At 38.9% G+C, this 23,485-nt stretch overlaps 1 protein-coding gene across 1 annotated transcript in view; it reads right to left on the reverse strand.

Moving 5' to 3' along the window:
* The window catches only part of GUCY2F (guanylate cyclase 2F, retinal), a gene marked incomplete at its 5' end in the record, with an annotated part of 158,497 nt that overhangs the window by 93,097 nt on the left and 41,915 nt on the right, over positions 1–23,485 (reverse strand). Inside the window, 5 exon segments of the mRNA XM_054719256.1 lie at positions 6,585–6,691; positions 10,263–10,310; positions 10,313–10,383; positions 16,520–16,604; positions 18,318–18,673. Coding sequence (XP_054575231.1) covers positions 6,585–6,691; positions 10,263–10,310; positions 10,313–10,383; positions 16,520–16,604; positions 18,318–18,673 — 667 coding nt within the window.

Here is a 23,485-nt window from a genome sequence, read left to right on the forward strand (position 1 = left end):
TTTGTTGCTCTACTTCCTTGGGCTTTCTTTGGTTTAGGGGATTTGTATGTATTTGTTTTAAGATTTAAATAATTCTCACAAATTTTATAAGAATATTTTTATTGAGTCTGTGTGTGTCCTACTTCACAAATAATGAGGGAAAGGGAGGAAATAGTCAAGTTTTATCTTTACCACACATGCACTATTTGTTTTGAGGTGTGTTTTTTTTTTCCTTTTAAGAGAAAGAATGATAAAATACTTCACTCATCATTCACTTTTTAATTAAGAGGAAGAAACATCAAACTCTATCCACTAAAGTTTTTAGAAGTAATTTAATGTCCATTAGTTTTGAACCGAGGCCATGGTGTATTAACTAAGAGTCAAGAGAACTAGGTCCTAGACCTGACTGCTTCAAATTTAGGGGTGGCCTTAGGGCAGCCACTTAAATGGCCTAAGCCTCAGTTTCCTCACTGATACAGCTGGGTGACTTAGATGATTTATTAGGTCCTTTTCAGATTTGATGATTTCATTCTATAATGAGAGAGGAAGAGGGAGAGGGAGAGGGAGAGGGAGAGGGAGAGGGAGAGGGAGAGGGAGAGGGAGAGGGAGAGGGAGAGGGAGAGGGAGAGGAAGAGGGAGAGGGAGAGGGAGAGGGAGAGGGAGAGAGAGGTGTTTGGGGAAAAGGAGAGAGGAGGAGAGAGAGCTATAAAGAGTATAGATGAAGGACGGAAGATGGGAAAAAAGGCTCTGGAAAAGGGAGATGAATATGAAGGGTGTGAAGGGAGAGAGGGTGAAATGAGAAAGAAGAAAAGAAAGGTAGAGGGCTTGAGAGACAGATGGAGTCATAGAATGGAGGATGATAATTTCAGTGGGTTCTCTCTGTGTGTGCCAGGGTTGTACTAATGCCCATCTCAATCCTCTACCTTAGATTGTGGCTATTAGAGCAGGATCACAACATGCTCCCACTGTATCTGCATTCACAATTCTTTATCCCAAGAGGTCTGCTCATCTGGCTTTCCTTTCACATCTCGAAGAGAATATGAAATAAAGGTTGAATTTTCTATGAAGTTATGAAGGATATGCATCTATGTGTACAATCAAAGTATGAATTTGTATCAGTGTAGTATACTGTTATGGCATATCCTTAGAGAAGTCTGTCTTTTCCTATTAGGTGTTGTTACTCTAGGCACATTTTCTGGAACTTCTAGATCTTTCAATAGTAATTCTCATGAAAATTTGATTTATTTTTTAAATTTCTTCATTGAATAAGGTATTACATATGTGTCCCTATTCCCCCATTACCCCACACCCCCACATTTATGCCCTTATCCCCCTGTTGTCTGTGTCCATTGATTAGGCTTATATGCATGCATATAAGTCTTTGGTTGATCTCTCCCCCGTACCCACACCGTCCTCTACATTCCCTGAGGTTTGATGTTCTGATCGATGATTCTCTTTTTCTGGATATGTTTTTGTTCATCAGTTTATGTTGTTCATTATAGTCCATAAATAAGTGAGATCATGTGATATTTATCTATCTCTGACTGGCTTATTTCACTTAGCATAATGCTCTCCAGCTCCATCCATGTTGTTGCAAATGGTAAGAACTCCTTTTTTACCGCAGCATAGTATTCCATTGTGTAGATGTACCACAGTTTTTTAATCCACTCATCTGCTGATGGGCACTTAGGCTGTTTCCAAATCTTAGCTATGGTGAATTGTGCTGCTATGAACATAGGAGTGCATATATCCTTTGATTCATGGTTCTAGTTTCTTGGGATATATTCCTAGAGGTGGGATTACTGCGTCAAATGGGAGTTCCATTTTTAGTTTTTTGAGGAAACTCCTTACTGTTCTCCACAGTGGCTGCATCAGTCTGCATTCCCAATAGCAGTGCAGGAGGGTTCCTTTTTTTCCGCATCCTCACCAGCACTTGTCATTTGTTGATTTGTTGATAATAGCCATTCTAACAGGTGTGAGATGGTACCGCATTATTGTTTTGACTTGCATCTCTCGGATGATTAGTGACTTTGAGCAGGTTTTTATATGTCTCTTGGCCTTCCTTCTGTCTTTTTTCGAAAAGTATCTATTTAGGTCAGTTGCCCATTTTTTGATTGGGTTATTTATCTTCCTTTTGTTAAGTTGTATGAGTTCCCTGTAAATGTTGGAGATTAAACCCTTATCATTGATATCATTGGCAAATATGTTCTCCCATACAGTGGGCTTTCTTGTTGTTTTATTGATGGTTTCCTTTGCTCTGCAAACCTTTTTATTTTGATGTAGTCCCATTTGTTTATTTTCTCTTTAGTTTCCATTGCCCTAGGAGCAGTATCCGTGAAGAAATTGCTTCGGCATATGTCTGAGATTTTGCTGCCTGTGGATTCCTCTAGTATTTTTATGGTTTCCCGTCGTATGTTTAAGTTCTTTATCCATTTAGAGTTTATTTTTGTGTATGGTGTAAGTTGGTGGCCTAGTTTCATTTTTTTTGCATGTATCTGTTCAATTTTCCCAACACCATTGATTAAAGAGACTGTCTTGACTCCATTGTATGTTCATGCCTCCTTTGTCAAATATTAATTGAACATAATGGTTTGGGTTGATTTCTGGGTTTCTATTCTATTCCATTGATCTATATATCTGTTCTTGTGCCAGTACCAGGCAGTTTTGTGAACAGGGGCTTTGTAATACAGCTTGATATCTGGTATTGTGATCCCACCTACATTCTTCTTCTTTCTCAAGATTGCTGTGGCTATTTGGGGTCTTTTTTTTTTTATTCCAGATGAATTTTTGGAAAGTTCCTTCTAGGTCTGTGAAATATGCCATATGTATTTCAATAGGAAGTGCATTGAATTTATAGATTGCATTGGGTAGTATGGACATTTTGATGATGTTGATTCTACCAATCCATGAACATGGTATGTTCTTCCATCTGTTTATGGCTTCCTCTATCTCTTTTTTCAGTGTCCTGTAGTTTTCACATATAGGTCTTTTACCTCCGTAGTTAAGTTTATTCCTAGGTATCTTAATTTTTTTGGTGCGATGGTAAATGGGATTGCTTTTTTAGTCTCTCTTTCTGTAAGTTCATTGTTGGTGTATAGAAATGCCACAGATTTCTTGGCGTTAATTTTGTATCCTGCTACATTGCCGAATTCATTTATTAAGTCTAATAATTTTTTGATGGAGTCTTTAGGGTTTTCTATGTACAGTATCATGTCATCTGCAAATAAGGACAGATTTACTTCTTCTTTTCCAATTTGGATGCCTTTTATTTCTTCTTCTTGTCTGATCACAATGGCTAGTACTTCCAGTACTATGTCGAACAGGAGTGGTCAGAGTGGGCATCCCTGTCTTGTTCCTGTTCTTAGGGGAAATGGTTTTAGTTTTTGTCCATTGAGTATGATGTTGGCTGTGGGTTTGTCGTATATGGCTTTTATTATGTTGAGGTATGATCCTTCTATTCCCAACTTGCTGAGAGTTTTTATCAAGAAAGAGTGTTGGATTTTGTCAAATGCTTTTTCTGCATCAATTGATATGACTATGTGATTTTTATCTCTCAATTTGTTTATGTGATGTATAACATTTATTGATTTGTGAATATTGTACCATCCTTGCATCCCTGGGATAAATCCTACTTGGTCATGGTGTCTGATCTTTCTGATGTACTGCTGGATCTGATTTGCTAGAATTTTGTTGAGGATTTTGGCATCTATTTTCATGAGGGATATTGGCCTGTAATTCTCTTTCATTGTATTATTTTTATCTGGTTTTGGTATTAGGATGATGTTGGCTTTATATAAGGAGCTTGGAAGCGTTCCTTCCTCTTGAATTTTTTGGAATAGTCTGAGGAGGATAGGTTTTAGTTAAAATTTGATTTATTTTAAACAGAAACTAGACAATAAATCTTCTTTAAGACACTCTTAATAGCCCTAACCAGTTTGGATCAGTGTATAGAGCATCGGCCTGCAGACTGAAAGGTCCCAGGTTCGATTCTGGTCAAGGACATGTACCTTGGTTGCAGGCACATCCCCAGTAGGAGGTGTGCAGGAGGCAGCTGATCGATGTTTCTCTCTCATCGATGTTTCTAACTCTCTATCCCTCTACCTTCTTCTCTGTAAAAAATCAATAAAATATATATATTTTTAAAACACTCTTAATAGAGGACAATTTCAGAAGGAACATTGGACCTCATTGTTTAATCTGTTGATTCAATTAACTTAGGCTCTCTCCCAGAGTCCTACTCAGCCCTAGGTAGGCTGTTTTCTAGTTCCAGCTGTCTTTCTTTGGACCCCATCATCAGCTTAATATTGAGTTCAGTGTGTGGTATTATTCTCATTAACACTCCTTTGGGCAGATGAAGGCCCCTTTTGGCCTATATAGTTTAGAAATACTCATCTGACTGACCAACAGTCATTACGGGAACTAACTGAACTTTCTGCCTCCTTCCCAAATGAGGACATATGTGACATATTATTAAAAGCCAGTTACATACAGATGTTTATTTTTTCCCTTCTCAATTCTACACTATAACCTTCCAACTCCACCCAATAAAACATACCATAATTCAACACATAGATTCTTCCATAGAATCAGAGAATCATAGCATATATGAGCCAGAAGAGGCCTTAGAGATCTATTTGTCTAGCAATTCTCAACCCTGGCTGCACATATAGGGGAAATTTTTAAAACTACCAAATGCTTAGGCCCATCCCATATCAAATGAATAAAAGTTATTAGCCTGGGCATAGGTATTTTTTTTAAGTTTAATCTGGAGATTCTTTAAAATATATCTTATTGATTTCAGAGAGGGAGGGAGAGGAACAGAGAGATAGAAACATCAATGATGAGAGAGAATCATCGACTGGCTGCTTCCTACACGCCCCCCACTAAGGATCGAGCCTGCAACCCGGACATGTGCCCTTGACCGGAATGGAACTTGGGACCCATCAATCCTTAGGCTGACTCTTTATCCACTGAGCCAAACCAGCTAGCGGTCATCTGGAGATTTTAATGAGCAACCAAGATAATTTAGTTCAAACCCTCATTTTGCAGATGGAAAACCAAGAGACTTCCTTAAGTAAGTGAGATTTATTTCAGAATATTGGAGGTGTCAATACAGGTATAAAACCATCAGCCCATTCCATTGACATTCAAAAGCTATATGATCATCTTGTCTGTAGTTTTTGAAAGAGTAGAACTGTCAATTCCCCAATACCTCAAGTTTATACTTAAAGCAAATTAAATTAAGAACAAGGCATGATCCAGAGGTTTACTGCCACAAATTTAACTCAAAGCATTCAGCTACTCTGAGAAAATACATACTATGCCAATTTTGGTGTTTTAGGACCCTGTCCATAATTTATCCAATGGAAGAAAGCATTCACTTTGAAAACCCAATGTGGTAGACAATTTAAAAACCGATTCTGTCCTGTTTTGGACTTTCTTTGTAGTTACTATTGACGTTGAGAATGTTTGATGCTTTTGGGAGTACCTTCAAACAAAACAAGGAAACCACACTGGGAAGGCCTCACTTAGGAGGGAAAGAAAGGCAGTTTAGTTTCCCTTTTACCCCCTGCTTAATTCTTCCTGCTGAGAAGAAACAGTTCATCTCTCCAACTGATGCAAGATTTGTTCTGGTTGTCAAATTCCAGTATCTTAGAACAAGGGGTCAGAGATAGCCTCTTAAAGCTTGAAAGATAGAAACTTAAGTGAAATAAAAAATATTTCTATTTTACACAGAAGACAGTAACCTGTTACTCCAAGAGTCAGTACAGGCTAAAAAATAAATATATGAATACTTAAAAAATAAATAAATGAATAATCTTTAGAATTATTATTTCAATAGTATCAGAGGATAACAGGTATAGGAAGAACAACTAGCATTTGAAGAGAAGGGTTTGTCCTAAACTCTACACAAACATTTATCTAGACATTCCATCACAAGCAGTTGCCTTAGAAAGTCATTTCTTCTATTATTATATCTATATCTTCTGGAAGGAGTGATATTGTTAAGTGTTTGGGTCTCACAGGGTTTTTTGGTTTTTTTTTACATGTATAGTAAATACATGGATAAGCCAATCTGAGAAAGACAAATATCACATGATCTCACTTATTTGTGGAATCTAATGAACAAAATGAATTTACCAAAAAAATAAGACCCGAAACATGGAGGGCATGGAACAAACTGATATACCTCCATGTGGGGGTGGGGGGATGAGAAGAGAGAAACCAAAGAACTTACATGCATAGTCCACTATGCATGTAAGTTCTTTGGCCCATGGACACAAACAATAGGGTGGTGAAGACATGGGGGAGGGGGAAGGTGCTGGGCAGAGCGGGGAAATGGGAGACATCTGTAATACTGTCAACAATAAAATAAAAATTAAAAAAAAAACAATGAAGTTACAAGTAATTTGATTAGTTGCTGAGGACAATCATTATCAAAAATACCAACCAAACAAGTGTCCATAATGGAATAAAAGACAAAAAACTGAAAAGACTTACCAAAAGTGTCAATATTTTTGCCTGCATACTAAATCTTAAGTCACTGCCTCATTTTAAAAACCAAGGAGGCAACAGATTACTATAGATAGCTGTTAATATCTTACCTCATAAATCGCTATGTTGGAGTTTTCATAGGTAGCTGGAGTTAGATTCCCTGAAGAAAAGGAGAGCCTTGGGGACCTCCCACTTTGGACTTCCCTTCTGATGTTATCTGGAAGCCTACACTGGCACAACTTTCTGTTTGTGAAAAGATTAGGGGGAAATTTTGTGAACAAAATTCTCATGATTTAGGACAGAGTATTAAGCTATGGTATACTCTTTTTATTTGTGTTTTTTTTTTCTTTTTTATTCCAAAGAAAGTAACTATGTGAGCCAAACTCTGGAAACATGACATTGATTAATGTTCCATATCCCCCAGCACTTTTTAAGCCAGGGTTGGTACTATGCTTGAAATCCATATACCACAAAAGAAAGGTAAAGGTTTGCAGGTACTTCCATCTCTTAGGACTAGAATAATAGATTTGGAAGGGCAACACACACACACACACACACACACACACACACACACACACACACACAAACCCAACTAGTCATAATTTAATCTGGGACCCTCATTTTATTTTAGAGACAAAATGAGAAAATGAGAAAAATCTAGTATTTTGAAAGAAATCAATTGCCAGAACTAGGACAGAATCTGCTCCTAATGTGTTGAAATTCCAACAGCTCAAAATTCAAACAAGATGTAAAACTTGACTCTTCACATAACCCTTACATAAGAGAAAGGCCAGCGAGGAATATACTTCCCTTTCATTCTTTATTTTTCATATCTCAGCAGGAGCATCTAGATCTGTATATTGAGATATAGATCTCTCCATTAAGAGCAAAGGAGAAAATAAGAAAATATACCCAAAACCACATACATTTGGGCTTCAGCTTTACTTTCCTCTAAAAACACTCTTTCCTGACTTGACTTCCACTGACCTGCTAGTTTTATATTCACTGAAATAATATTATATTCACCAAGAGTTTACACTTTCAGATATTCCATTTGCATGGAATTCCTGGCTTGGTTTATTGACTGATTAAACACAGCCAGCTGCAAGTTTGTGACTACACAGCAATTCAGGAAAATGTATGCCCCCTATCTTTTCCCCTCAAAACCCATGATACAAGCTGGCAAATGCCAAAATGTATCTGGAAGCCAAGAGCTATGTTCTCCTAGGCCATTCTCATCTAGCCAACTAGTTAAATTATACCTTTCAGTGTCACATTTAGGCAAATAATGCCATCCTTTTCTATTTGGACAAAAACAGTTAAAAAATAAAAAGAACATTCTCTATAAGGCTATTAATCTCTATTGCTATTAATTTTTCTCACTCATATGGTGAAAAGTGATGATGATTTTTTTTCTCTCATTATGACAAAATATATGCAAAGTGAAAGAAAAGATCTATCATAATAAACAAGATTTTATTTATTTAGTCCACTGCATCACTTCCACATAACTGTTCCAAAAAACCCAAGGTATTTGTTAATTTGAAGGTAGCACTGTTCTGCTATTTATGGTGATCTTGTGAGAATCAGTATGGAACCCAAATGCATTATTTGTCTCAGTAGGAAAATGAGAAGGCATATATGGAGGTTTTATAGACATTACTTGACCATGCAAAGCCTATACAAAGAAAAGGATAATTCAGTCCAAAACTGAACTATGTTTATTGTTTTGATACTTTTGAGCCAAACCATCTAGGCAATTGATATGAACTGTCATTTTGACATGGATAGAACCAAAGAAGTAAGGACTTTAAAAATAGATTTATTGAAAAAATAGATTTATTGCTTTGATCAAAACTATACTCTATATTGCTACCTTTGGACACTAACTTCTAACTATCTGCTTTCACTATTGATCATCCATTTCTGGATAAAAATATTTTGTCACAGAATTGAATACTTGCTTTTTTAGTATTGTGTTATGTATTGGGATTACTTTAGCCCTTGAACTTCAGTATTTTCCCTTTCTAATTGAGGTGGGAAATTTCATACAAGCATATTGAGTGTGACAAATCCAGACAAATTATACCAACTCAGGGTTCTCTGGTGGCTTCAAAAATATATACTATCATCAATATATTTTTATGACATGAATGTGGAATGTGATTCTTAGTCAGAGTGATAATTCTGGCATTCAACAATACATTTCCAGGAACATGGTATCAACCTTACAACAAGATCTGATGATTTAAACAAGTAAGATTTAGAATTGTAATTAAAATTAAATCAAACAACTGAACTTTTCATTTGATTCCAACTGTATAGGCTATTACCCTGTAAATACATTCTCATCTAGCCAACTAGTTAAATTATACCTTTCAGTGTCACATTTAGGCAAATAATCAGTTTGGTCACAAAGATAATTATCAGACCTGATACAAGAGTGTAGCAAAATTAAACAGAATATGGGAACAATATGAGGGGTTTGTATCCTCTCCCTACATCCTGCCAACACCATACTAGAATTTGCAAAGACTAAGGTCTTTATTTTGGTCATAGACTGGGTACAGAAAGGCACACTCTTCCATTACTAGCTATATTTTATAAAACACTTCTTCACACATCTCCTTTTCAAGTTTTGTTTATTCTGTCTTCTCTACCTAGGATGCCTATAGGGGCCAGATGGGTGATATAAATTGACGAAATGGACTGAGTATGACAATAGAGTAATGGAAACTGTGTCAAACTTTAAAAAGGGCACCTACTACGTAGAGTTCCAATGAATTGTCACAATGATACCTAAGGTTTATAGAGTGTCCAACCTTTTAAAAAATACCCAGAAATTCAGAATTTTATATTTAATCTCACAATGTCAAAAATCTGGCTACTAATTTTTGTAACCATAAGGGTTGAACAAAAGTGGTTACCAGTTTCTTACCTGTGATCTAGAAAAATCCTATTCTTCCTTCTTTAAGACACAGCTTCAGTGCTGGGTCTCTAGAAAGCCTTTATCCACTGATCTGTTTCATCTGAAGTACTACCATATTTCTAGTGTCTTTTGTACAATATGTCCATAATCTTTCTAGTGTAGTATGATATGACTCTCTGCCTTGACTCTAATCTCGTTAAAGGCAGAAACTATATGCCATCACTAGCATAGGGCCAGAACATATTAGAAGCCCCTCAATAAAGATCATGAATTACAACACAATCAAAATCAGAACAGAACCCTTGGTGAAACTCAACTATCTTTCACTAGTTGATTCATTAAAAAAACTTTCATAAGCACCTATTATATTATTAGCACCATGTCAGGTGCTTTGGGCTAATATTAAAAAAAAAAAAAAGATGTGCTCCTGCCTTTGAGGAACTAGCAATCAAATGTTGAGTCTAAATGAACAAAGAGGGGATACATAAAGTAAAAAAACACACCATTGCTCAAAGTCCACTGCATCACTTCCACATAACTGTTCTAAAACAGCACTATCCAATAGAAATGTAACATGAACCACATATATAATTTTAAGTTTTCTAGTAGGCACATTAAAAAACATAAGCAGAAAAAAGGTGAGATTAACTCTAATAATAGACTGTAACCCAGTATATACAATGTATTATAATTTGGCATGTAATTGATATATTTTTTAAATGTAATGAGATATTTTACATGGTTTTGTACTGTCTTCTAAATCCAGTGAAAATTTTATTCTTACAGCCCAATTCAGACTAGCTACATGTCAAGTCCTCAATAGTCACTTGTGGCTTGTGAATACCATAGTGAATAGTACAGCAAGAGAAAGAGAAGCTCCTTACCTTACTGCCAAAATGTGGATTGTAATTGTCACATCCTCCAAAGTCAGTAGAGTTCTATTGGGTCCTTTAATCAACTGGATTTTATTTATATGACACCTGAAACAAGCATAATGTCAACATAGAGGGCTGGATGCTTTCCAAACCCAGGGTAAATTTGTCTATGATAAAAGTTTAAAAATACACAAAATAATTGAGAGAATAACCACACATGGATCTTTTTCATAGTGCCCACAGCAAAGAGAGGCACCAACCTTGGTACTCACAACTTGCAGAGTTACAAAGACAAAAAGAGAAAAGAGAAAATGCTATTCAAGAGACATCAAAGGGAGGGGGAAAGTGTTGTATAGTATGGTATCTGAGATCAAAAAGTGGTATTCCTACATCAAGGGCACATTCAAAACCATAATGTCTGAATACTTTTAAAGAACCCAATGCCCTTTCTCATATGCCATAGCTTATTTTCTAATAATACCAGGGCCAATAATTATTAATCTTTATTTTATAGTCACACAAACACATTAAAGAAACAAATAAAAATTGAGCAAATTGTGTGAGGCAGAGCTGGAACTTTAATCCTTGGTCCCTGGCTGTGGGCCCAATTTTCTTCCCACAAGACCACTTGTCTTACAAAGTTGCATGTATGTGTTGTCAAAGCAACAGTTTGAAAAGTGGAAAAATTCAATTAGTTGGTTGCTTTATCTACTTGATTCCAAACAAGTGGGCTTTACGGTTGTTTTCTTTTACTGAACTTGTCTCTTGTCTGAACATTACATAGACACAGTTTAAATCTGATTCTCTGCAAACATGCCTGTTAATTTGCACTGAATGCAATTATTTCTTAAAAATCAATTACTAGACACATAGGAGTGTATGATTTATAACCACATAGCCAGGTAGGTCATCTCAGTTGAACTGATGGGACAACTTGAGGACCTGGAAGGAATCTTGGATTAGTCCATGTGGTTGTTTGCTTTTGTTCTGTCTTGGGTGTCTGACAGCTACACTTTGGCTTTACTTTTTCTGTAACCCCTTAATGATTACCCTGTGGGATGCATTAAAGCTGAGTGCCAGAGTGGGGAAAACAACTGAATCAAAGTGCTTTGTCAACTTGCTCTAAGAAATCTACAATATCCACTGTAGCTTTAAGTACCAGCAACTGAATCAGTTTTTTCAGTGATTCCACTGATTTGTAAACAAATAATTAATGTGTTTCTAACTGTCAGCCAACAAATATGTCCATTATCATTGGGGGAGGTACATCCCTGCAGAGAAAATTAAAAAAGCCCTGTAGTGAATTCTTGGGTAGACCACATGAATCTATTGGCAAAGTAAAACATCTCTCCCTAACTTATCTGTTTCATATGTGTAGGCAATTGTCTTAAAGCAGGTACACCTGTCAAAATAATCATGATGCAGAATATATTCAGATAGAAAGAGAACTGGACTCCCAATCCAAAGACCTGGGGTATAGTGTAGATTCTGTCATTTATTAGCCAAATGACCTTGGATAAATAATTTAACCTCTTCATGCCCCAATGTCCTCATCTAAGTGAGATAATTCCCCTTGCATTATCTACTTTTATACTGTAGTTGTTTTGAAAATCAAATGAGATAATACATATGAAGTGCCTTGAAAAGCATGAAGCACTATGAAAGTATAAGGCTTCATTATTATCATTATCATAATTAGTATTACAAAACACAAGAGAGCTTTACAGAAAGGAGAGGCAATCTGTTTTGGATGAGAGAGAAAGGAGGGGTTCAAAGAATCCTTTGTTTTGGGGTGGTTGAGTTCTTTGTACTCAATTTGTCCTTAATTCTGAAGAAAAAAAACTTAAACAATCAAAACATAGAAAATGAAGGAACAGAGAGTCACTCTCCTGCAAGTAATCATCATCTATTACAGAAACTCATCAGCCACTCAGCTCCTATGATTGCAGCTGTGTGGGCAGAGAGAGGTAGGTAGGTAGCAAAGAGAGGGCATCTTTTGTGCTTTGTTAGCTGAAAACCAAGAACCAAGTTACTCTGGAAAATTATGTGCTCCTCTCCCCTTTCTGAGTTTTCTGTGACCACTCCAAGTACCGATGGTCTCAAACTCATTTTCCTCTCCAATCATTTTAATCTCTAATCATGTCCCTCTCCAATCAGTTTCCTCTCCAGTCTTCTTTGCCCTTCAGCCCACAAGCTCCAAACAATGCCTGCCAAACCCATGATTTTTGTTTCTTTTTTTCCTCCCTTTACTAAGAATTGCAATTGGACTCACTCTAAGCCCAAAGAACCAGTGAGTTCCATGGGAAAAACCAGTTAGACCAATCATTTGGGGTGGGGGTTGGGTGATAATGAACACAAACAGCTGAGTGACTCCATTTTCCACCTTACAATGGAATGTTTTGGCACTGGGTAGCCAGAGCCTATTAGCCCTCAAATCTCACTGGAGGGGGAAGCTTTTTGATTGAATGAAATTTATTTTCACTAAGTAGTTAATGATGTTATTTAAATACTTTATTCTTTGGAAGCAGCTAAATTACAGTCATTAAATTTCTGCTGTGAGCATGGATATGTAACAGTCACAGAAATTAAAAGAAAAACTTTCTTTGAAGTAATATTTTTATTGATATAGTGGGCAGTTAAACAGACATTAGCAGAGTAGGAATGATAAGCCAGGTACAGAAGGTCATCAGGGCAGAAAGCCCAGGGTGCCTAGCAATGGGAAAACAAGTACTGTATGGTGAGACCTCACCCCCATGATGGCCTTTCCTCCCATAGCATACTGCTAGTCATGTGATTTAGACCCCATGACCTTTCATATATCTGGTCATATGGTTCGGACCTTCCCCTGGCCTTTTCTTCGTTGGCATGTTGCTAGTCGTGTGGTAGACCCCCTTCTAGGAGAAACAAGGGGGCCAGAGAATAGCCTCATATCACTCCCACACAAGCACTTGCATCACCACTTCCCTAAGCATTAAGCCCCCAGTACAATAAGGCTCTGTCTTGCATCAAATAATCTTAGGAACAAAGCCTCAGGTCTGTTGACCACAGAGACAGAGTTTTGGTCAAACTAGAGATAGCATTTAGGCCTCAGTTGTGTTTCAGCTTCAGACTTAGAAAAGCAGCAAAACCAGATGAAGTGACAACATGGCTGACATCAGGACTAGTTTCAGTGACTAATAATCCCCTGCCCCAATAAGTAGAGACCACAACCATAAAAGGACACCCTGGAAAGCTGATGAATATTTTATTGAGATGGTACTCTGAGACCTCCCTTAAAATCCCCACCTTTGGAAAACAGATAAAACCCCTTAAGACGAAGGACCCACTCTCTCTAGAGCAGACATATGCCTTTCCACCTTTCTGTTCCCCAGGTGTGTTTTCTTTGCCTTTCTTTTCCCTAAGTTCCAAGGGCCTTCTTTTGCCTCTGTAATGTGTTTCCTGGGTCCATGCAGCTCAACTGGCTCAATTCTTCTACTAGTTCTACCTCTGTGACTTTCTAAATAAACTTCTTATGTTGGAGTTCTTGGCACTGAATTCTTTCTTAGCCAAACTCAATGACTGAGGTCTAGCTCCACTGGTAACATCTGGTGCTGTCCTGTCTGCTGTTAACATTTATCAAGTGTGTTTTACCAATTCATAAGTTATCTACTACTCTGTGTGGCTTTCTCAAGTTTCTAATCACAGGGAGAATGGAGCACACTGTTTTTTCACAGCACTCCTATCTAATAATAGACAAATATGCAAATTGACCGCACCTTTGCTACACCCAAGCCACACCCACCAGCCAAGCCAAGCCCACCAACCAATCAGGACGAGTATACAAATTACCCCAACAAAGATGGCGGCTAATTTGCATATCAAGACAGCGTCAAAAGAAGCCAAGAGCTGCAGAAGGGAGTAAAGCTTCAAAGAAGCAAGCAAGCCGGCAGGGGGGGGGGGGGGAGGAGGAGAAGGGAGGAGCGAAGTCAGGGCCGGGGTGAAGGGAAAAGCAGGCGGGCTGGCGGAGAAGGCGGGGCAGGCGACAAGGGAGGAGCAGAGGCGGGGTAGAGTGCAGCAGGAAATCCTATTGCAGGATTTTTCCTGCAACGGGAACACTAGTGTCAACATATTAAACACTAAGAGCTATACTTGTTATAGTTTCAATCCAGGATGTCACAATCATTAGAATTTCAGAGCTGGAAGGACTCTTGAAGATCATCTAGTCCAATTTCCTTATTTTAAAATGAGAAAATTCTGGCCAAGAGAGGTTTAGTGTCTGGTCCAAATTTATATAGCTACTTAATACACTGTAGACATTCTTTCTTGAAGCTAACTAAAATAGCTCCATTCCATTTCCTACCAAATTGGCATCACATTGCTGTTAGTACCACCCTTACAAAGAGATAACAAAGGTGTGGCTTGCAGGGTGGAAAGCTTAAAGCAGGAGAGTTGTGATAGATTTAATTTTTCACTCTTCCTAAATCATCCTAGTATGGGGGAGGGCCCAATTGTTAAAATGCAATGATTATAAGAAAAAGGTGTCATATTAAGCCATCTTCAGCCATTTATCCCTGATCCTGAATTACTTCATCAGAGTAGTTGGCCACCTATTCAGGGATTTGAAGGAGAAAGCAAAGAATGATGACAAGGATGGTGGTAATGATTATCTAGGAGAGCTTTGGTCCAAGGAAGAAGGATAGTAAAAATCTGTAATATGAATGTCAAAGTGGGAATTCTGGGCTCCCAACTATCAACAGGCAAGTCTCATATGTCTGGGAAAGAGTTAAGATTTACTATTTGATGAGCACCTACTATAAGTCAGGTATTGTTGTAGGTACTTTACTTTGGTTTCTTTAACCCCCACTACAATCCTGTGAGTTAGTATCAAAATCCCTAAATCTTGGATTCTAGCTAATTCTGCCTAATTCTTAGAACTTTTAAAATGCCCAAACTCTGTTCCCTACAAGTCTATACCATTTAGGGAAGGAAAGATACTGCCAGTGGAAAAAAGAGGACAGATAGGGAGTCAGATAGGGAGTAGACAGGCCCTAAAGTACTAGTTCTCTTATTTTATGACTAGAAGCCCGTTGCACGAAGTTTCGTGCAATAGACTTTTCCTTCACCTGGCTGCCAGCACCAGTTTTCCGCCAGCAGCAGTTTTCCTCTGGCCACCCGCGGATCGGAGCACCTCCAGCCAGCACAATCGGCCACCCCGAGAGGAACTCCAAGATCAGGAGGCAGGTGGCCAGAGGAAAACTGCTGCTGGCGGAAAACTGGTGCCGGCAGCCACGCAATTGGCCACCCTGAGTTCCGCCACCAGAGTCTTCCGCCGGCCCCATGGGTCCTTCTGCAGCACAGGCCCTTTAGGCCAGCGGGAGGAGCGGAGGTCGGGGACTCACGAGTCCCCGCCCCCTGCTCCTACCGCCAGCCAATCGGCCACCCTGAGTCCCACCCCCGCACCTCCAGCCGGCCCAATTGTGGGCGTAGCGGAGTGATGCAATTTGCATGTCACCTTTTTATTATGTAGGACTAGAGGCCCAGTGCATGATTGAATCATGCACGTGTAGGGTCCCCTACACGCTTTTGCTTTTGATCGCGGGGAGCTGGGTGCCTGTCCGCTGGTGCACCAGGCCTTTCAGAAGCCTCTGGTGTGGCGGAGGCTTCTGAAAGGCCTGCTGCCTGAGTGGACAGGCACCCAGCTCCCCGCGATCACACTTTTGCTTTCGATTGCGGGGGAGCTGAGTGCCTGTCCGCTCAGGCACTCAGTCCCCCGTTTTTGATGGTCCGCGTGGCAGGACGTCAGCTCGCTGCCCCAGAGGCCCCTTCTGTGCCGCAGCACAGCCATGGCGCAGACGCTGAGCTTGTGCCGCTGCTGGCGACACAGCTCAGTGTTCCGCCGGCCCAATCGGCTACCCTGGCCACCCTGAGTTCCGCCCCCCCATGCCTCCTGGCCAATCATGGGCATAGCGAAGGTACGGTCAATTTGCATATTTGTCTATTATTAGGTAGGATAGTGTTGAGAGCCATATCTACTCATAGGCAAAAACACTGACAACACAACTGAAGAAGTTATTCTTGGCATCATGAAACCGCTTCACCCTAAATGAGGCCAGTAGGAATGGTAAATCACTATGATAAAAAGAAAATCAGTGCGTCATGTAATGAGGCAATTGTACTTCAACATGACTTCCTGGAAATTAATATTAACAAGGTTATTATGGGCTTATATTTTTATATACAAAAAAAAACATAAAAAATGTACCTTATAAAGTAAGCAAATCCATTAATAGATAGCAGGGTTATAAGCAAAGCAAGGCAGACCATCACAGCAAAGGCAGGGCCCATGCCTGCAGAGAGCAAGAGGAAGAGAAAGAATGGCATTATCAAAGAGAGGCTGTAAATAAATGGCACCACAAAGAGACTCTTCATGCTTTCTGGTGACTCTAAAATCAAGCCACATCTACCTAACTTAATCCTATTTTCCTACAGCACAGTCTATCTTGTTGACTTTATGGACACAGAAAGCAATTTCAACTGTTCTGAAGCAAAACCACTCACCACTCTGACAATAGCAAATCACATGAATTAAGGCTGTTTGATCTGGGTGTTTCCTTGGAAGAAAAAGTTCACGAATGGAAAACTTTGAGAACCTTATTTTATGTTGGATAGCAATAGAGTTCTTCAGCATAAATATGTTATCTCACCTGTGAAGGGTAAGTATTATGTTGCCTTCATAAAATAAAAGACCTTCTTAATTCACCAGAGCCCATAGACCTTGTGAGTTTTTTATGAAAAACATAGCACTTGTCCTTCAAGGGGAGTCTGGTTTTGATAATTAGTGTTTTCATCAGGACATAAATTGGTCTCTGGAAAATCTAAATATTTGGATGGATTACTAACATTTCAGAGGGAAAATATATGATGATGTGAATAAAGAGGTGGTTGGGTATGCCATACTAAAGCAAAATAGAAATGAAAGTCCATTTCAAATATATGCATTTGGTTTTAGAAGGTTGTGGTGTACATTTACATATCAATAATATGGATCCTTCCAAAGTTCCCCTCTGATTCTCAGAAATTTGGTAGAGTTTCCCCTGTTCCACAGGCCAGAGTTCCATCAGTCAACCAAACTGCAAATATTTATTGGAGGCTGACTGTGTCAGGCAGTTGTGGGGGAGTGCATAAGAATTATTAGCTATAGCCCCTACCCTCAAGGATCAGTCTATTTGGCAGGAGAGGACAAAATCAATATTCAGGAAACAATTGAAAAGCAATTTTGTGCTAATCTCTGAGGTACAGACTTTTAGTTCAATGGGAGTTCAGAGAGGAGAGGGGCTAGATATGGTATTTCTGCAGTGGAACCTGATCCATAGGATTTGAATATACCAAGGGAAGGACAGGTGATTTTTTAGCGGGTGGGGGGCGAGGAGGAATAGCAGACTACAAAAGATGGAGGAGAAGGCTTGTGCCTTTCTATTATAACCCCTCTGGGAGTAGGATCCTTTTAAAAATAACTAAGGGATACAGAGAACAGACTCATGGTTGCCAGATAGGAGGGGGGCTGGGTTGCTGGATGAAAAATTTAAAGGGATTAAGAACTACAAATTGGTAGCTACAAAATAGTCATGGGATGTAAAGTACAGTATAGAGAGTATAATCAATAATATTGTATTAACTATGTACTAGTATGGTAGGTACCAGGTGGATATTTGAAATATCAGAGGGACCACTTTGTAAAGTATATTATTGTCTAACCACTATACTGTAACCTGAAACTAATACAAAATAATATTGAATTAAACTATAATTGAAAAAATAAATTTTTAAATTAAAAAATAACAAGTGGAGGAAGCTTTTAAATTGTGGATGATTACTCAAGGCTGTAAAGTACCTCGCATTGTCATTATTTTAAGTTGACTACACAGCATGCCAAGACATTTATGTCATCTGAATGCAAATGATTGGTTCTATAAGTGTTCTAATATTTAAATATCCCTAAAGAGGTTCCTTGTACACCAAGCTGAATCAAATTGACTACCAGTGATTTTTCCATTCCTTACCTCCCCGGTAGATCTTCCCTTCTGCAAACCAACATTTTGCATCTGCTCTAGGAGGCCTGCCACGAGGGAAGTGAATGGGAGTCCCTATGAATTGTAGCAGTTCTGTTTCCACGCCCACAGTGTAAGTTCCATGGAGTTCCCATTCTTTCCAGTTGGTGTCCAGGATTACATATTCTGAAATTCCATTTCAATTTGAATCTGTCTTTATCAACTGGTTGAATGAACAGAACTGCATGTTTCTGGAATGCTGAACCAGGCTGGCAGCACTAGCCCGTCCATTTTCTTTCACAGCATTATTCATGGCTTGTGTGATAAGGTAAATTGAATTGTAGATGGTTCCAAACAACGGTGAAACCCATTTTTAAAAATTACAATTATCTTGAGCCCTAGTCACCCTAGCAATCTCTGAATATATTGCAAACCTGTATTCATAATGTGCTGCACGTCTGAGTGGAAGAGAGCTCTGAAAACCAAGAGGGGAAAAAACAATTGTTTCTGAGGACCTGCTTGTTTTCTCACCTGAATTTTTCTGCTTTTCTCCCCCAGGCGTTCACAGTTTTAAATATAACAAATATGATAATTTTATGGGCAAGCCAAGTCATACAGAATATATTTTTATATCTCTAATCTAAGAAACTGATTTAGAGATATAAAGGACACTAAAAAGAACATGTATGGTCCTAGCTGGTTTGGCTCAGTAGATAGTCAGCCTGTGGGCTGAAGGGTCTTGGGTTCAATTCCAGTCAAGGGCACATGCCCAGGTTGTGGGCTTGATCCCCTGTAGGGGGCATGCAGGAGGCAGCCAATCAATGATACTCTCTCATCATTGATGTTTCTATCTCCCTCTCCCTTTCTCTCTGAAATCAATAAAAAATATTTTTAAAAAACACACAAAAACATGTATGGAATAGACAAGAGGCACTCAACAGAAATTTACCAGGTTAATTACTGGTGCAATATGCATGATAAAATCACTTTGCTGGCACTACTAGAGTAGTAAGTGTATGTGGTAAGACTATAAATAATGTTTCCACAGTCCATGTCTTACCCTGTCTTAGTTTAAAATGGCTATTCTCCTAGACACATGCACCCCAGAGAAAGTGAACACTAGAATACAGTTTTAAACACATATCCCCACACATACACATGCAAACATGCATACTAACATATACACACACATAAATACAGAGCAAAATGTTGTAGTATATGGAGAATGTGGTTTTAATCAAGAGACGCTATATCTTAATGGTATTCAAAGTGCAAAGCCTTGGTGACAAGCCACCATAAAGCAGTAAGGCTGCTATGGTGGACAGCATGACTCTGCCTGCTTTATAAATATGGTAAAGAAAAAGTATTTGTGTACTATGTCTGATGTACTCTTCATTAACCTTATAAATTTATTTTTGTAACAAATCTTGCATCTTTTTTCCATAAAGGTAGGGAGGAAGGAAGAGGGCACAATCCATCTCTCCATCCCTCTCCACGCCAGATATGGCTTCATGGTTTTTCATAACGTTTCACTTCTAGGATGGAATTCAAGAAAACTATGGTAAGACCATTTAACTGAGCTTCATGGAAAGCTGGCACTTGATATGTTGGTTTCACAAAGTCTAGAAAGCTATCCTCCTGTAATAACATTCATCTGAGTTAAAAGATTTAATATTGAGTGAATCATTTTTGTGGTAGAAATACAAGTCAAGATTCAAAGTGTTGCAGCAGCTAACAATACACTGCCATACCTTACTAGTGTAGAGCAGAGGGTTTCAGTCCTGGCTGCACATTAGAATTATCCGGGGAATATAAAAAAAAACCCAGCCTAGCACCAGGAATGCTCAGGTCCTACTCAAGAAGGCAAATAATCCTTTCTACTAATATTTACAGGGTAAAATAAGATGTTTGTTAGAGTATTAAATTTAACAGTAAAATAGTAGTCAAGTTTAAGGCTAATTTAAATTGGCTAATTGAAATAAGCGAATATTCTAGAAAAATCAATTGTACTGGACAAAAAAGCTGTTCCTAAAGTGATAACTAAAATATTTATTGGTAGTTCATCTCATGGTAAAATTGCGTAACATGTAATGAACCTAAAGCAGTCACATTTTAGTGCAAAAAAATAAAATTTAAAAGTTATCAAGATTTCAGCATAAAATTTCCAAAAGCCTCCTAATATTTAAACCAAAAAAGGAGGGATAGTAGAAGAATATAATGTAAGGATAAATATCCTGTAAGTAGATTACATCTAGAAAATTTTTACTTTAGAAAATTAACTTTCATTTGTAATGCTAACAGCAAGACACCCATGGAAAACATACATGGGGTCAAAACAAGCCAAAGGAAAATCGTTTGGGCAAAAAATGAAAAAGGATAGCAAGTCAAATTTATAGAAAAGCTTCCTTTATTAACTTTTGGTCGAGAATATGTTTGTATATTTTCAGAAAACAACTCCGAGACCATGTGGATTCCTGCAACAGAGAGGAATTGACAGGAGTGCTCCAGTCATGAAGACAGAAGAAAAACAGTCCAGAGATGGAAGACGCTGACGATGCCTTGCCATACTAGCAGTCAGCAGCTGTGCATCACTACAGGTTGCCCAGGACAAAACCAGAGAGGGTCGGACCTACATAACCACCATTTGTCCACCATCCAGAACTGAAATATGATTGCTGTTATGTACACATAAGGAACTGTTGGACATAGAATTTGGGACTCAAAAGAACTGTTAGCCCAGAAAGAAACTCACTATAGACTGATTCATTTGCCTCTCAGCATAACCATTATTGCTTGTCTCATTTTCGGTTCTTATAAGTGAATTTCTAGTATCACATGAGCTTACTCATCTAGGGGAAATGATGAACAACATAGACTGATGAACAAGAACAGCATCGATCAGACTGTCACACCTCAGAGGGAAAGTAGGGGAGGGTGGGGATAAGGGAGATAGATCAACCAAAGGACTTGTGTGCTTGCATATGAGCCTAACCAGTGATCACGGACAACAGGAGGGTGGGGGCATGCGTGGGGAGGGGTTTGGGATGGGAATGGGGGGATGAGGACAAATATGTGATACCTTAATCAATAAAGTAATTTTAAAAAATACCAATGCCAATTCCATTCAAACCCAGACCAACAAAATAAGGCACAATAGGTTTGGAGCCCAGTAAATCAGTATTACTAAACGCTTCCCAGGGAGTCTAATATACATTTAGGGTTTAAAATTAACAACATAGAAGACACATTGGCCTAATGCCAGGATGTTGGTCAAATCAATTTTCCCCTCTCTCTTCAAAAACAAAGAGATCATCTGGTCTAGCAATCTTTCTTTCTAGGTACGAAAGGGAAACCCAGAGTAGTTAAGTGATTTTTCAAGGTCACTCACCTAGGTATAAAATTAGGACAAGAACTGAGACCTCCTATTTCTTAGTTTAGCATTCTTGATTGAAATAGATGATCCGAGAGAGAAAAAAAATGGAGACTGAATAGAGTCGTGTTTGAAGTCTGGTCCTGGAGCAGAGAGTAGGAGCAGCAGAGGTTCACAGGGGGAGTGTATGTTGGCAAGCCAAGGGACAGCTAAACTCCAGGAGAAGGTGGGGGAGTGCTGGGCAGGGTTCCCCTGACCGTGCAGCACCCACAGGAGCTGGGTCCCCTCCCGGAGCTGCGGGCTCACTGGGCGCCTCGCCATCTTGCAAGGAAAGGAGGATTTTATTGGAAACCTGATTTTCCGCGACAACTGCAAACACTGAACAGCTGCGAGCACCAGAACACCAGTCCCCTGTCGGCGCAAACATTTGGATTCAAAGGAAATCTTCACTGCACCACGGAAAGGTCAGATTTTGCCTGAAATAAGGTGTGGTTTCTAATCCCCGCGGTGGGAGAGGGAAGCGCGTGAGCCGCAGGACCGGCAGGAACCGGGAGGTCTGTGCCTAGAAAAATCGGCGGCACTTGGAACTGCCGTGATCCGTGAATGTGGAGGGGGGTCCTCTGAGTTGCTAACAGAAGTGACCTCTTGAAAGCAACTCATTTTAATCTGACGAGGAAGGTCAGACTAAGAATTTTCAAAGGAGTGCAGGCTCCTTAGTCTTGTGCACAGACCCACTGTCCGCACACTTGGGCTCTTTCCGACTCTGATTACTAAGCCCAATACATAGGAAAACCCAGGTGGAAAAACCCTGAAAGACTGCAGGGGGAAGTTGTTTTTTCGGAACCTGGGGAGCAGAGCTGGGTGTGACCATCAGAGAGGCAGCTCTGAGGCGCACACCTCCACAAGCTCTGAGGCACACACCTCCACAAACCGGTAGTGAGTGCCATAGAAGGGGAAAAAAAAGCTAGAGAGGCCCGGAAGTCAATTCAGAAACACTGTCACCCAGGGGCTGAAACGCTAATTGTCTCTGGTGTAATCAAAAATAAATACGAGAAATTAAGACATGGCCAGCTTAAAAAGCAGGACTGGCTTACAACACTGAGGAGCCCTGGAATGAAGCTGAACTGAAATACCGCCCAGACTGGGAAACAGGCATACCAAACGAGAATAATAGAGGAAGTGAATGACAGCTACTGCACATTTTAGTCTTCCTATTTTTTAATTTTAAATTCTTCTTTCAATTTTTTTTAATTTTTTTATTCTAATTTTTTTTATTTTCATTTTTTGCATCTTTTACATAAGAAACTAAATTTTTTTCTTTTTCCTCACTCGATTTTCACCTTTTTAATTATTACATTTTTATTTTCAATCAGCATTATTATTACTATTATTTTACCTTTTCTTTAATGTCATTTGATTTTCTCTTTCTTTTATTTTGGGATTAGTGTCCTACATTCGATTTGCATCTTTCCCTTACAATCGTTTTACCCTATCTCAACGCTAACATTATGCCATCACTCTCCTCCTAACCTTTCCCCTTTTGGTCTCCTGTTTATCTTAACCCTATCTGGCTTTAGATTTTCCCTACTTTTTCAGTTTACCCTCTGCTAAAATTTCACCCTACTTATATATCTAATTCCCAACCCCCTGCTCCAAATCCATACGCTACCTTAAAAAAAATTATTTTTCTCTCTGGCCTTTTGTTGTTGTTTCCTTGAATGTTGATTAGATTGAATTTTTATGCTTTTTTATGAGATTGTTTTGATTATTCTTTTTGTTTGTTTGGTTGGTTCTTTTGTTTGCTTTGTTT

The sequence above is a fragment of the Eptesicus fuscus genome, chromosome 1 (assembly GCF_027574615.1).
Source record: "Eptesicus fuscus isolate TK198812 chromosome 1, DD_ASM_mEF_20220401, whole genome shotgun sequence".
NCBI lineage: Eukaryota > Metazoa > Chordata > Mammalia > Chiroptera > Vespertilionidae > Eptesicus > Eptesicus fuscus.